General features: G+C 48.2%; 1 protein-coding gene across 1 annotated transcript in view; it reads right to left on the bottom strand.

The window, feature by feature from the left end:
- LMBRD1 (LMBR1 domain containing 1) overlaps positions 1-13,813 on the bottom strand; it is a 66,957-nt gene that overhangs the window by 22,146 nt on the left and 30,998 nt on the right. The window contains exons 8-13 of the mRNA XM_068153438.1: positions 12,814-12,939; positions 10,397-10,549; positions 5,753-5,817; positions 4,168-4,270; positions 2,764-2,868; positions 1,000-1,149 (exon numbers count right to left, since the gene is read on the bottom strand). Coding sequence (XP_068009539.1) covers positions 1,000-1,149; positions 2,764-2,868; positions 4,168-4,270; positions 5,753-5,817; positions 10,397-10,549; positions 12,814-12,939 — 702 coding nt within the window. The remainder of the gene's footprint in view (positions 1-999; positions 1,150-2,763; positions 2,869-4,167; positions 4,271-5,752; positions 5,818-10,396; positions 10,550-12,813; positions 12,940-13,813) is intronic.

Below are 13,813 nucleotides of genomic sequence, written 5' to 3' on the forward strand. Positions count from 1 at the left end.
CCAGCATGTTTACCACCACTTCAATTTCTCCTTGCAATCCTTTAGCTCAAAGTATTCTGCATCTGCTCTGCTTAAAATTACAGGAGTTAAGAGTTCAGTGGATCTTTGCAGCTGAAGAAGGTTGGTGGGGGATTGGATTTTTTCAAAGCAAGGTGGTGTCCTCCCAGAGGCACAGCCTTCCGCAAAATCAGGATGCCACATGCCCAAAGCAGCCCCCAGCTACTTCAGTCCCATTTAAATTCCTTATCCTAACCACTCTGGCTCAACTGCTTTGTTGAATTTATACTTGCACCCCCAAACAGTACCCCAGGAATGGCTCAGGTTGGAAGGGACCTCAGAGATCCTCTACACCAGCCTCCCTGTCATGGACTGGGACACCTTACAAAGTGACTCGAGGCCACATCCAACCTGGCCTTGAACACCCCCAGGTACGAGGCAGCCACAATCTCCCTGGGCAGCCCCTTCCAGAGTCTCACCATCCATGAACTGAAGAACTTCCTCAGCTCCAGTCTAACCCTGATCTGCCCCAGCTCCAAACCATTCCCCCTTGTCCTGTCTCCAGACACCCTCAGGAAAAGAACCTCTGCAGCCTTCCTGCAGGATCCCTTCAGGTATTGGAAGGCAGCTCTTAGGTCCCCTCAGAGTATTCCCTTCTCCAGGCTGAACTCACCCAGCTCCCTCAGCCTGTCCTCCACAGCAGAGCTGCTCCAGCCCTTGGATCATCTTTGGATCATCCTCTGGACTCACTCCAACAGCTCTGTGCCTTTCTTATGAGAGAGACACCAGAACTGGAGGCAGTATTCAAGTTGGGGCCAGCCAGTAGTTAAAAAAAAGTAAATCCTAGCTACAAGAGCCTTCAAAACTGAGAACAGGCCTGGTTTAAACAGTCACAAACCCCCCAAACCCCACCACATTCCTGAGACAAAAATATATGCACTATTTGAATACTGTTATATGAATTGTTTGAATGCTGTCTGAAATACAAGTAGCACATCTCACCTGCACCAGGTATTTCTGGCTTCCATACATGACATACTGAGGAGCAAGGCTGTAGATCATGTAGCTTGTATGGAGCACTATCAGCAGAAGTATCATACAGAGAAACAAAAGTGCCTGGGGGCGAGTTTTCCCTCGTCGGATTTTATACAGCTGAAAGGAGAAAGCAGGAAAGAAAAATGAACAGAATGGAAAACAACAGCAACAACAAGCAACCCACATTCTTTTTCCCCCTGAAGATCAAGTCCAGCCATCAACCTAACACCCCCATGGCCCAAAGTGCCATGGCCACACGTTTCTGGTATACCTTCCGGGTGACTCCAGCACCTGTTCCAATGCCTGACCACCCCTTATGAGTAGAGTACAGTAGAGTAGAACCAGAGGAGAGTAGAACAGAGGAGAGTAGAACAGAGGAGAGTAGAGTAGAACGGAACAGAGTAGAACGGAACAGAGTAGAACGGAACAGAGTAGAACGGAACAGAGTAGAACGGAACAGAGTAGAACGGAACAGAGTAGAACGGAACAGAGTAGAACGGAACAGAGTAGAACGGAACAGAGTAGAACGGAACAGAGTAGAACGGAACAGAGTAGAACGGAACAGACCAGACCAGGTTGGAAAAGACCTTGGAGATCATCAAGTCCAACCTATCATCCAACACCATCTAATCAACTAAACCATGGCACCAAGTGCCTCATCCAGTCTCTTCCTAAAGACCTCCAGGGATGGGGACTCTACCACCCCTCTGGGCAGCACATTCCAATGGCCAATCTCTCTTTCTGGGAAGAATATTCCAGCACCAGAACAAGAGGACACAGTCTCAAGCTGTGCCAGGGGAAGTTCAGGCAGGAGGTTAGGAAGAAATTCTACACAGAGGGAGTGACTGCCCATTGGAATGTGCTGCCCAGGTATGTGGTGGAGTTCCCACCATTGGAGGTGTTTAGGGGGAGACTTGATAGGGTGCTTGGTTGCATGGGTTAGTTGATTAGATGGTGTTGGATGATAGGTTGGACACGATGATCTTGAAGGTCTCTTCCAACCTGGTTAATTCCATTCCTTTCTACTCCATTCCCTTCCCTTCCCTTCCATTCCTTTCTACTCCACTCCCTTCCCTTCCATTCCCTTCTGTCGTAGTTTGGGCTGGGTGCCCTCTGCTACAGGGGTGCTTCCTGTGTCCAGAAGTCCAGCCCAGTGGGTGGACACAGGAAATTAGGTTATTTCCTACCATGATCCCTTGCACCACTATAAGTTTCGCGGCGGGGTCTGGCACTTCCTCTTTCCTTCCTCCTCGCCACCGGGTAACTGGGGTGGAGATCTCCCGGCCATGGGCCTGGTTAGGCCCAAGGCCACGGGGGGATGGGCAGTCTCAGATCTGGCCAGCTGAGACTAGCCTAGCGGAGGGGGGGGGGGGGAAGGAGGAGCCCTGGGGGTTTGGGTGCACCCCCAGGTGGGGATGGGATTTCTCTGGGTCTGTTTTTGGGTCTCTCTCTCTCATCACTGTATTTTTAGTTTTTTTTCTGCACGCACTCACCGTTCTATTTAAACTTTCCATCACCTTTGCAATCCGTTTGTTTGAGTCATTATTTCTGCGCGTGGTGGGGAGGGGGTCTGCCCCAACCCATTACACCTTCCCTTCCATTCCCTTCCCTTCCATGCTATTCTTCAGACTGAACAGCCCCAACTCCCTCAGTCTGTCCTCATAGGAGTGCTGCTTCAGCCCTCTGCTCATCCTTATGGACATCTCAGTTACCAACTGAACTCCTCCTTACCCTTATCCAGAAGAACCATATCCCCATATTTCGAATGCCAGCCATGGAAGTGAAGATGAAGTACATCACAATGGTTGTAATAAGAATGTAATCAAGTGGGAAAACCTACCAGAAGAAAGAAAAAGCAGTTAAAAAAAAATACAAGGACAGGAAAACACTCAAGAGCAGAAAACAAACTACCTAAAAAAAGAACAAGAACAACAACAACAAGAAAAAAAGGCAGCTGGAAAGACAGGAAAACACTCAGAGCAGAAAATAAGCTACCTAAAAAAAGAAAAAGAACAAAAAAAGGCAGCTAAAAAGGCCAGAAAACACTCAAAGCACAAAATAAGCCACCTAAAAAAAAAGAAAAAAGGCAGTTAAAAAGACAAGCAAACATTCAGACTACATAACTCAGCTCTTCCTCCACTCAGAGCTGCATAAGTGGCTTCTACTTATAGCATCCGAGTTAGGAAGAGTCCTTCCATTGAGATGTTTCCCATAGCTCACTCCAAAGGCAGCAGCTAGAGCTTGCTGCTAATGGAGGTCACACAATTAGAATGGGAAAGCAGCTGAGCTTGATTCTTCATTTGAAGCTTGCCTTTAAATGAAGTTTCATACCTTTTTTTTTTTTAGGCAAAGAACTCCTTCATTCAGTTCTGAGAGTACATCTCAGAAAGTCTGAAGTGGCAAAAAGCATTGCAGGAGTGCAGAGACATCCTGGCTGGGAATACTTCTGAACATGCTTCCATACAGAATCATAAGGGTTGGAAGGGACCCCAAGGATCAGCCAGTTCCAACCCCCCTGCCATAGGCAGGGACACCTCACACTACAGCAGGTTGCTTGCAGCCACATCCTTAAGAACCTCCAGGGTTGTGGCTTCCACCACCTCCCTGGGCAACCTGTGCCAGTGTCTCATCACCCTCATGGGGAACAACTTCTTCCTCACATCCAATCTGAATCTACCCATTTCTAGTTTTGATCCATTCCCCCCAGTCCTATCACTCCCTGACACCTTCAAAAGTCCCTCCCCAGCTTTCTCGTAGCCCCCTTCACATACTAGGAGGCTACAATGAGGTCTCCTCAGAGCCTTCTCTTATCCAGATTGAACAGCCCCAACTCCCTCACTCTGTCCTCATAGCAGAGCAGGTCCAGCTCTCTAATAATCCTTGTGGCCCTCCTCTGGACACCTTCCAGCACCTCCAGGTCCTTCCTGTACTAGGGGCTCCATTACTGGACACAGTGCTCCAGGTGTGGTCTCACCAGAGCAGAGTAAAGGGGGACAATCACCTCCCTGGACCTGCTGGCTGTGCTTCTCTTGCTGCAGCCCACGATGTGACTGGCTTGCTTTTGACAGCTTAGCAGAAGACACAGAGGAGCATCCTGGCACATGTATATCCCCTGGGTTCTGTTTCTTTACTTACTGTTTGTAGGACAGGTAGCAGCATGTTCAGTGGATTGGTCAGGTTAGTTCCTAGTATTATAAATCCTGAGTTGAAGCCAGCAGAATGCAGAGCTTTGTCCAAACTGCAGCCGTGAAGAAAAACTGGGTAAGCATCATGGTTCTCACAGAGCTTTGTCCTCACAGAATCATAGAACTGTTAAGATCAAGTCCAACCTTCAACCCAACATCACCATAGCCATTAAACCATGTCCCAAAGAGCTATGTCCATGAAACTCTTGAATACCTCCTGGGATGGGGACTCCACCACCTCCCTGGGCAGCCTGTTCCAATGCCTGACCCCTCTTGCAGCAGAGAAATTGTTCCTAACCTCCAACCTAAACCTCCCCTTATACAATTTCAGACCATTTTCTCTTGTTCTATGACCTGATACTAGGAAGAAGAGACCAACTCCAATCCCTCAGTTTAGTTTAAAGCAGCAGCTCAAAAAAAAACCCCAATCTGGCTAAGCCCAGAGCCTAACAGCTTGTTCCTATCTATAGAGACACACACTCTGCTTCACCACACTCATTACACCTGTCATATGGAAAGCTATATTGATTTCTGCATCTCCTTGGCATTTCAGCCTTTCCCTAGTTAGGATCTTAGAGCTTATTTACCCTGTCTGAAATATTAAATGTGTCAACACTTGAGACTTCTGGTCAGTGTCAATCTCCCTGGAAATCCAGCTGGCTCTCTGGCTTCCAAACACTAGGAAACAACTCCAGTGTAATGTGGATCATAATGAATTATCCATACCATTTACTGCAGGACTTGCAAGCCCCTGGTACCCAACCCAAGAAGTACCTGCATGATTTAGAGTCATTCAAGCAGTCAGAATGCTTCTGTAGTCTCAATCAGTCTTAATATATAAGCTTAATTTGTCTGCTCAGTCAGAAAGGTTTACAGCAGACAAGCACAGAACTGTCAGGGCTGGAAAGGACCTCAAGGATCAGCCAGTTCCAAGCCCCTTGCCATGGGCAGGGACACCTCACACTACAGCAGGTTGCTCACAGCCACATCCAGCCTGGCCTGAAAAACCTTCAGGGTTGAGGCTTCCACCATCTCCCTGGGCAACCTGTGCCAATGTCTCACCACCCTCATGGGGAAGAACTTCTTCCTAACATCCAATCTGAATCTACACATTTCTAGTTTTGCTCCATTCCCCCCAGTCCTTGACAACCTAAGAAGTCTCTCCCCAGCTTTCTTGTAGCCCTCTTCAGATATTGGAAGGCCACAATTAGGTCTCCTTGGATCCTTCTCTTCTCCAGATCAAACAACCCCAACTGTCTCAGCCTATCCTCTTCAGAGAGGAGCTCCAGCCCTCTGCTCATCCTCTTGGCCCTTCCCTGGACATCTTCCAGCACCTCCATAGAACCTTTTCTGAGTCCATCTTGCTACACTTTTCTCAGTTTCAACAGATAGTAAATGTTAAACCCAGCTCTAGTTACAGACACACAGCAGAGACAAGAAGTTGGATGACTTGAAGTGAAGCACCCCTGAATTTGATGTTGGGGCAGGAACTCTGTGGTTTAAGTGGTTAGGAAAAAAAGCTGAACTACACTTACTTGGACAGGAACAGAGAGACTGTGAAGAGCAGTGCCACAATGATGAAGAACACTCCCCACACAACCTAGAATAAAGAATGTTTACAGTTGAATTGGAAAGTCTTGTCCAACTTTCAATAAAGGACTCAATCATTAAGGTCCCTTCCAGCCCAAAGCCCTCCTATGAATCTGTGAATCTTGGACCACCCCAGAGCTCAAACACTTCAAACAGCAACTTAGGAGTAAATTATGTCAGAGAGAAGTGCTAACACAATGTTTACTCTGCTGAGCAGAGTTTATATCAGCCACTTCAAATCTGATCATCTGAGATGAGAACCACTTTGCCTGGTGGATACACTCAGCTCAGAATCAAGCATTGAAGTACAAACCTGGGCAACAGTGCAAGACAGAAGTCCACCTCTAAGCTAAAGGTGCTGTTGAGAACCCAGCTGAGATGCCACACGAAATGAACACAGGATTTAGCAGAATGTACAACTCACAGTTGCTATGTTTTAAGTAAAACCTTAACTACACACAGGCATTTGGGTTTAATTAAGGGGAATGAAGAGTTTGCTTTTCCCTTGGCCACCATGCCTGGGTGCTCACTTTCCAACAGCAGGCAACCTGTGCAGAGCTTACAAGGAACATTCCACCTTTCTCTGGAGCTTTCTGCTGCACTACTCAGAAATGACCAACTCACATGAAGGGGCTGATGCAAAACGCAAGTAACCAAACTTCTCCTCCTCTGGAGACTTTCAAGACCCATCTGGATGTGTTCCTGTGTGACCTGCACTAGATTCCATGGTCCTGCTCTGGCAGGGAGGTTGGTTTCGACCTCTGGAGGTCCTTTCCAACCCCTAACACCCTGTAAGCCTGTAACTGTGAGCCTGTAACCACCAGGACCACTTTTCATCTTGCTTCTGCCTACAAGTATCAGCAGTGAGTACTTCAAAGCAATTTTCAGGGTTGAAGTTATAGAAATCAGCAACTTCATAAAGAATTTTCACTCAAAGGTTGCAGTCACCTAGGAATTGAGGCCTTCACTTCAAAGTTGAGAAGGGACTAGGGGAAAAAAAATACTGCTTGTAAATATGAAGGTAGAATGAAAAATACAACCCAGACAGGCTTAGTTCCTACATGCAGGAAGAAAATGGGTCATCTCCCAGAGCAGTGAGGGAGCTGGAGCACTGGAACAGGTTGCTCAGGGTGGTGGTGGAGGCCCCATCCTTGGAGATAGTCAAGGTGAGGCTCAACAGGGCTGTGGGCAACCTCCATCTAGTGGAGGATGTCCCTGCTGACTGCAGGGGGGGTTGGGCTGGATGGCCTCTGGAGGTCCCTTCCAACCCAGACCATGCTGTGATTCATAGCTTAAATAGTTTTATTAACCTTACAGACTTGGCACATAGCCATCTTGAAAAGGTTAAGAACTTCACTACAGCTGCTCCTTAAAGATACATCAGAGTTAACAATGCTACTGCTGCTCATTAGCCTCTGAAGAGAAGCTTCCATCTGCAAACTCAAACAATATTAGGACATCACTTACAAAACAAATCCCTACTCAGTTAGGTAAGCATTCTAGATATAAAGACTAGCATCAAGGTAGTAACCTTTGTATTTCCCCATATTTTAATTGTGCTGAGCCTGCATTACTTCATCAACTTCTGCCAGGTATGGCCAGCAGACAAGTATCCATATCTCCTTTGGAACATACCTGTTCTCTGAGGTGAGTCAAAACACTTAGAAGTAGAATAGTGGTTGGAGAAGTACTCATTTTCCCACTCTGACCACAAATCCAGGCCTACTAAATACAAGGCTGAAAAGGCTAATAGTGAAGACCTTCATTCCACCTCATCTCATCCTCCTCCACTTCCACAGTGCTACTAAGGAGGAGGGGGCAGCCTCTTCTCCTCGGTGGCAAGCGACAGGAACAGAGGAAACGGCTTCAAGCTGCAGCACAGGAGGTTCAGGCTGGATGCTAGGAAATATTTGTTCACAGAGAGGGCTCTCAAACATTGGAATGGTCTGCCCAGGGCAGTGCTGGAGTCACCATCCCTGGGGGTGTTCAAGCAGCCTGTGGAGATGGCACTTAGGGACATGGTTTGGTGTTGACCCTGAAGTGCTGGGTTGAGGTTTGGACTGGATGAGCTTTGAGATCTCTTCCAAGCAGGATGTATTCTGTGATTCTGAGGACTAGGAGCACTACAGACAACGCAGGTCATTGATGATCTGGATGAGGGGATTGAGTCAGTCATCAGCAAATTTGCAGATGACACCAAGTTGGGAGCAGATGTTGATGTGTTAGAGGGCAGAAGGGCTCTGCAGAGGGACCTCAACTGACTGGACAGATAGGCAGAGACCAACAGGATGGCATTTAACAAATCCAAGTGCCAGGTGCTGCACTTTGGCCACAACAACCCCATGCAGTGCTACAGGCTGGGGTTGGAGTGGCTGGAGAGCTGCCAAACAGAGAGGGACCTGGGGGTGCTGATTGACAGCTGCCTAAACACGAGCCAGCAGTGTACCCAGGTGGCCAAGAAGGCCAATGGCATCCTGGCCTGTATCAGGAACAGTGTGGCCAGCAGGAGCAGGGAAGTCATTGTGCCCCTGTACTCAGCACTGGTTAGGCCATACCTTGAGTCCTGTGTCCAGTTCTGGGCCCCTCAGTTTAAGAAAGACATTAAGACTCTTGAATGTGTCCAGAGAAGGGCAACAAGGCTGGGGAGAGGCCTTGAGCACAGCCCTACAAGGAGAGGCTGAGGGAGCTGGGGCTGTTTAGCCTGGAGGAGAGGAGGCTCATGGGAGACCTTCTTGCTCTACAACTCTCTGAAGAGAGGTTGTAGCCAGGTGGGTTTGGACTCTTCTCCCAGGCAAGCAGCACCAGAACAAGAGGACACAGTCTCAAGTTGTGCCAGGGGAGGTTTAGACTCGAGGCGAGGAGAAAGTTCATCACCAAGCGAGTCATTCGTCATTGGAATGTGCTGCCCAGGGAGGTGGTGGATGCTTCAAGGAAGCATCCAAACTGCTCAAGTTAATAGTTAAAGCTATTGGTCCTTTAAATCAAAGGGCAAAGCCTAGATTTGCAATGCATCCTAAAAAGCTAACCCCACTAAGGATTTCAACACTGCAAGTGTTTGGTCATCTGCCACCCCAGCCCACCTCCATTGGTATTCAGCATTAAGTTGCAGTGGAGTTAAAGGAAATTGCTTACAGCCTCTCTTCTCAGCTTTTCAAAGTGCAGCCTGCAGTCTGAAGTGATGCTAAAACGTCTTCCTACACCTATGTGGCAAAAAAGAAGCCCAACTCCTTCCTGTGGCAATAGTGTTTCATAAAAAGTCCTAGTTTTGAAAACCAAGTATCCACTAAAAATCAAAGCCCTAGGATCAAAAAGAGCCCAGGATCAAAGCTTTGCCCCACTAAGTGTCTCCTTTGCACTGGTTAAGTATCAAGACCCAAGTTCTTCTTAGCTATCTTCCCACTGCCCAAGTAATTACTTGGCAAGATGCTCATTGCCAATGCAAATATTCTCAGGATCTCTCCCTTCTGCTGGCTACATGTAATGTAGATTAACTTCAGACACCTGACAGCTACAGAATTCTTCCTTTCTGTTTTCACATGGCTGAGAAAAGAGAAGATATTCAGGGTTGGTTTTTTTATGGCCCTAGCACTAGAAGAGATCAGCCAGTTCTTGCTGCTTTACAATCTCAACTGCAGTCTAGGCAAAGGAAAAGGTTTCCCAAGGGCTCAGACAGAGTGTGCTATCTGGCTGCCATTACACAGTATAGCAGTAATTAACAACAGCCAGCTGACAGTCAGGATCATAGAATCATAAACATCAGAGGTTGGAAGGACCTCCAGAGATAGAGTCCAAGCCCCCTGCCAAAAGCAGGACCCCTAGGGTAGTCTGCACAGGAATGCATCTAGGTAGGTTCTGAAAGTGTCCAGAGGAGACACCACAACCTCTCTGGGCAGCCTGCTCTGCCACCCTCAGTGTACAGAAGTTTCTCCTCATGTTGAGGTGAAACCTTCTATATTCAAGTTTGTCTCCATTGGTCCTTGTCCTGTTACTGTACACCACCACAAAGAACTTGGTCCCCTCCACTTGACACCCATCCCTCAGACATTGATAGACATTGATCAGGTCTCCTCTCAGCCTTCTCCTCTCCAGACTAAACAGCCCCAGAGCTCTCAGTCTCTCTTCACAGGGGAGATGCTCAAGTCCTCTAATCATCCTCATGGCTCTCCCTTGGTCTCTCTCCAGCAGGTCTCTGTCTCTCTTGAGCTGGGGAGCTCAAAACTAGACACAGTGCTGCAGGTGTGCTCTCAGCAGGGCACAGTAGAGGGGGGAGAAGGACCTCCCTAGCCCTGCTGGCCACACTTTTCTTTCTGCCCCCCAGGATGCCATTGGCTCCCTTGGCCACAAGGGCACATTGCTGTCCCATGCAGAACTTGCTGTCCACCAGGACTCCAAGGTCTTTCTCCATGGAGCTGCTTTCCATCATGGCAGCCCCTAGCCTGTCCTGGTGCCTGCTGTTATTCCTCCCCAGCTGCAGGACCTTGCACTTGTATGTAGTTGCCAGCTTGGACCTATGACTTACATGGTAAGACAAAAGCTGGAAGTTATTTCAATGTAACTGTAAAACAAATGAGGAAAAATGAAAGTTTTACCTTCAGAGGCCGGATGGCTCCACAGAACTTTGTCCACCAGCTCTTCTCAATAGACTCCAGGTGCCTCTCTCTCCTCCTCAGTGTCCTTAGCTTCTCCTCTAGCTGGTGGACACTGCGCCTGTCCCTTGATGACAGAGGACGACCATCCCTGCACTGGGGAGCAAAACACCAAACCAGAATAAAACAAATGCTGGAGATCAAAGGACAACTGAAGTCCTTTGGACACCAGAAGGAAGTTCATCACCAATGAGAGAGGTGAAATACTGGCACAGGTTGCCTGGGGATGTGGTTGAAGCACCATCCCCAGAGATGCCGGAGCACTGTGTCCAGTTCTGGAGCCCTTACTACAGGAAGGATCTGGAGGTGCTGGAAGGTGTCCAGAGAAGGGCTACAAGGATGAGCAGAGGCCTGGAGCTACTCTCCTGTGAGGACAGACTGGGGCTTGTCAGTCTGAAGAAGAGAAGGCTCCCAAGAGACCTTCCTTTGGCCTTCCAGTATCTGAAGGGGGCTACAAGAAAGCTGGGGAGGGACTTTTGAGGGTGTCAGGGAGTGATAGGACTGGGGGGAATGGAACATAATTAGACATGGGTAGATTCAGATTGGATGTCAGAAAGAAGTTCTTCCCCACGAGGGTGGTGAGACACTGGCACAGGCTGCCCAGGGAGGTGCTGGAAGCCTCATCCCTGGAGGCTTTGAAGACCAGGCTGGCTGTGGCTCTGGGCAACCCGATCTAGTGTGGGAGGCCCCTGCAAAGGCTGGGTGGCTTGGAAGCAGATGATCCTTTCCAACCCAAGCCTTGGAAAATTTTTTTGTGAGGTGTGTGGCTCAGCTGGTAGCACATAAGACCCTTAATAGGGAGGTTGTGAGTTCAAGCCTGCAGTGGGCAGTAGTGTCCTCCCTACTCTAGTCATGAGGTCTGTGGTGACAGGTTGGATTTGATGATCTTTGAGGTCTTTTCCAACCTCAGTGATACTGAATACTGAATATGTATCTTCATGTCCCTACCCACCACTCAGGGCTGTGTTTTCTGTGATTCTGTGCTCAAACCATTATCTGAAATGGGGTGGGGGAAAAGGTGAGAATCTAAGGCTATAATCTTGCATTAAAGGAGAAATCACCTCCTCCTCCAGCTTGCACACTTAGGTTGTTAAGTGTCCTGCTTACATTAGGCACAGCACTTCAGTGAGCTGCAAAGCCATCAAGGGCTTACAAATGGTGTTAAGATCCTCAGGATGTTTAGGATTCAGAAGAGATTTCCATATGTAAGCTTTTCATGAAGAAATGATTTATAGCAGCAAGGTACATTAACTGGGAAGGAAGAATATCTGGGGCTCTTATTTATTCATAAAGATGATTAATAGTTTGATAAATCTAACTCATGACAGCTCCATGTGGCAAGTCTCCAGTGTTGATAACTACACTAAGCTTCAACAAAGCTGGATGCCAAATCTGCTACCTGACTGAGGTTAAAACTCTCAACTTCTAGCAAGTATCTCTTTCACATCTCTAAGTGAGACTGGAGAAGTTTGAATTCAGCGTGTCAGCACCACTCTTAGTTACACAGCAGCAAATGCTGCTGCAGGGATGATACAGAAAACCTGATCATAGAACCATAGAATCAACCAGATTGGAAAGGACCTCAGAGACCCTCAAGTCCAACCTATTACCTAATACCTAACACCTCCTGCAAACTAAACCATGGCTCTAAGTGCCACATCCAAGCCTTTTTTGAACACCTCCAGGGATGGGGACTCCACCTGGGCAGCACATTCCAATGGCCAATTACTCTTTCTGTGAAGAAGCTCCAGCCTAAACCTCCCCTGGTGCAGCTTGAGACTGTGTCCCCTTGTTCTGGTGCTGGTTGCCTGGGAGAAGAGACCAATCCCCTCCTGGCTACAACCTCCCTTCAGGGAGTTGGAGAGAGCAAGAAGGTCTCCTCTGAGTCTCCTCTTCTCCAGGCTAAGCAACCCCAGCTCCCTCAGCCTCTCCTCACAGGGCTTGTGCTTGAGGCCTCTCCCCAGCCTCACTGCCCTTCTCTGGACACATTCAAGAGTCTCAATGTCCTTAAACTGAGCATGGTTAATACACAAATGACCACACTGGTTTCCAAATATCTGCCAAAAAAAAACCTATCCTTGAGGTGGGATTGGATGTTAGGAAGAAAGTCTTCCTCATGAGGGTGGTGAGGCACTGGCACAGGTTGCCCAGGGAGGTGGTGGAAGCCTCATCCCTGAAGGTTTTGAAGGCCAGGCTGGATGTGGCTGTGAGCAACCTGCAGTAGTGTGAGGTGTCCCTGCCCATGGCAGGGGGGTTGGAACTGGCTGATCCTTGAGGTCCCTTCCAACCCTGACAATTGTGTGATCCTATGATATGACTCCTTGAATTCTTTAAGAGAGTAAGAACATTGAAGACCATACCTTTGATTTAATCCTCAGTAAATGTTGCTCCACTTCCTCAATGTCTTCAGTGTTCTCTAACCGTTCGTACGTGGCGCTGGTGGTTCCCTTGATCAAGTTCAGGGGCAAAGCTGACATCCCATAAGCCTGAAATGAGCAGAAAACAAACACACTCAGTCCTGAACCTGGACATCAGCACATGGGAGGGGCCCAAGCTTTGCAAAAAGCTTGTTCCAGGTGTGCTTACCCACACACTGCATTTCTTGGTGGGTCCTATTTACAGGCCAAAGTTACTAATCAACACAGCTGCCTGGGGTGGAAGCTGAGGCAGAGGAAGTTCCATGGCAACAGGAGGAAGAATTTTTTCCCTGTGAAGGTGCTGAAGCCCTGGAGCAGGCTGCCCAGGGGGGGTTGTAGAGTCTCCTTCTCTGGAGACGTTCAAAACCCACCTGGCTGTGTTCCTGTGTCATCTGCTCTAGGTGATCCTGCTCTGGCAGGGGGGTTAGACTGGAGGAGCTTTTGAGGTCCCTTTCAGCCCCTAGCATTCTGTGATTCTAGTGCCTGAAAGGATCCTACAGGAAAGCTGCAGAGGGAGTTTTCATAAGGATTGTCTAACAACAGGACAAGGGGAAATGGTTTTAAGCTAAGGGACAGTAGGGTTAGATTGGATCTTAGGAAGAAGCTAAGGGTGGTGAGACTCTGGAATAGGCTGCCCAGGGAGGCTGTGGATGCCTCCTCCCTGGGGGTGTTTAAGGCCAGACTGGATGAGGCCTTGAGAAGCTGAGTCTGAGAGGTGCTGGAGGTGCTCCTGTCCATGGCAGGGAGATTAGAGTAGATGATCTCCAAGGTTCTTTCCAATCTAGGCTATTCAGTGATAAAAATGAGTTCTAAATCTTCTCTAAATTAAGGTTCTCCAAATCCAACTGACACTTGAAGTGATGCACTGTTGAGCTGGGTTTGCAGATGTGAATTACAGATCTGAACATCAAGCTTGCTGTAGTGATAAAGTCAGCCAAAGGTC

This window comes from Melanerpes formicivorus, unplaced genomic scaffold (genome assembly GCF_026170545.1).
Source record: "Melanerpes formicivorus ecotype bairdi unplaced genomic scaffold, bMelFor1.0.p_v2 SCAF_26, whole genome shotgun sequence".
Lineage (NCBI taxonomy): Eukaryota > Metazoa > Chordata > Aves > Piciformes > Picidae > Melanerpes > Melanerpes formicivorus.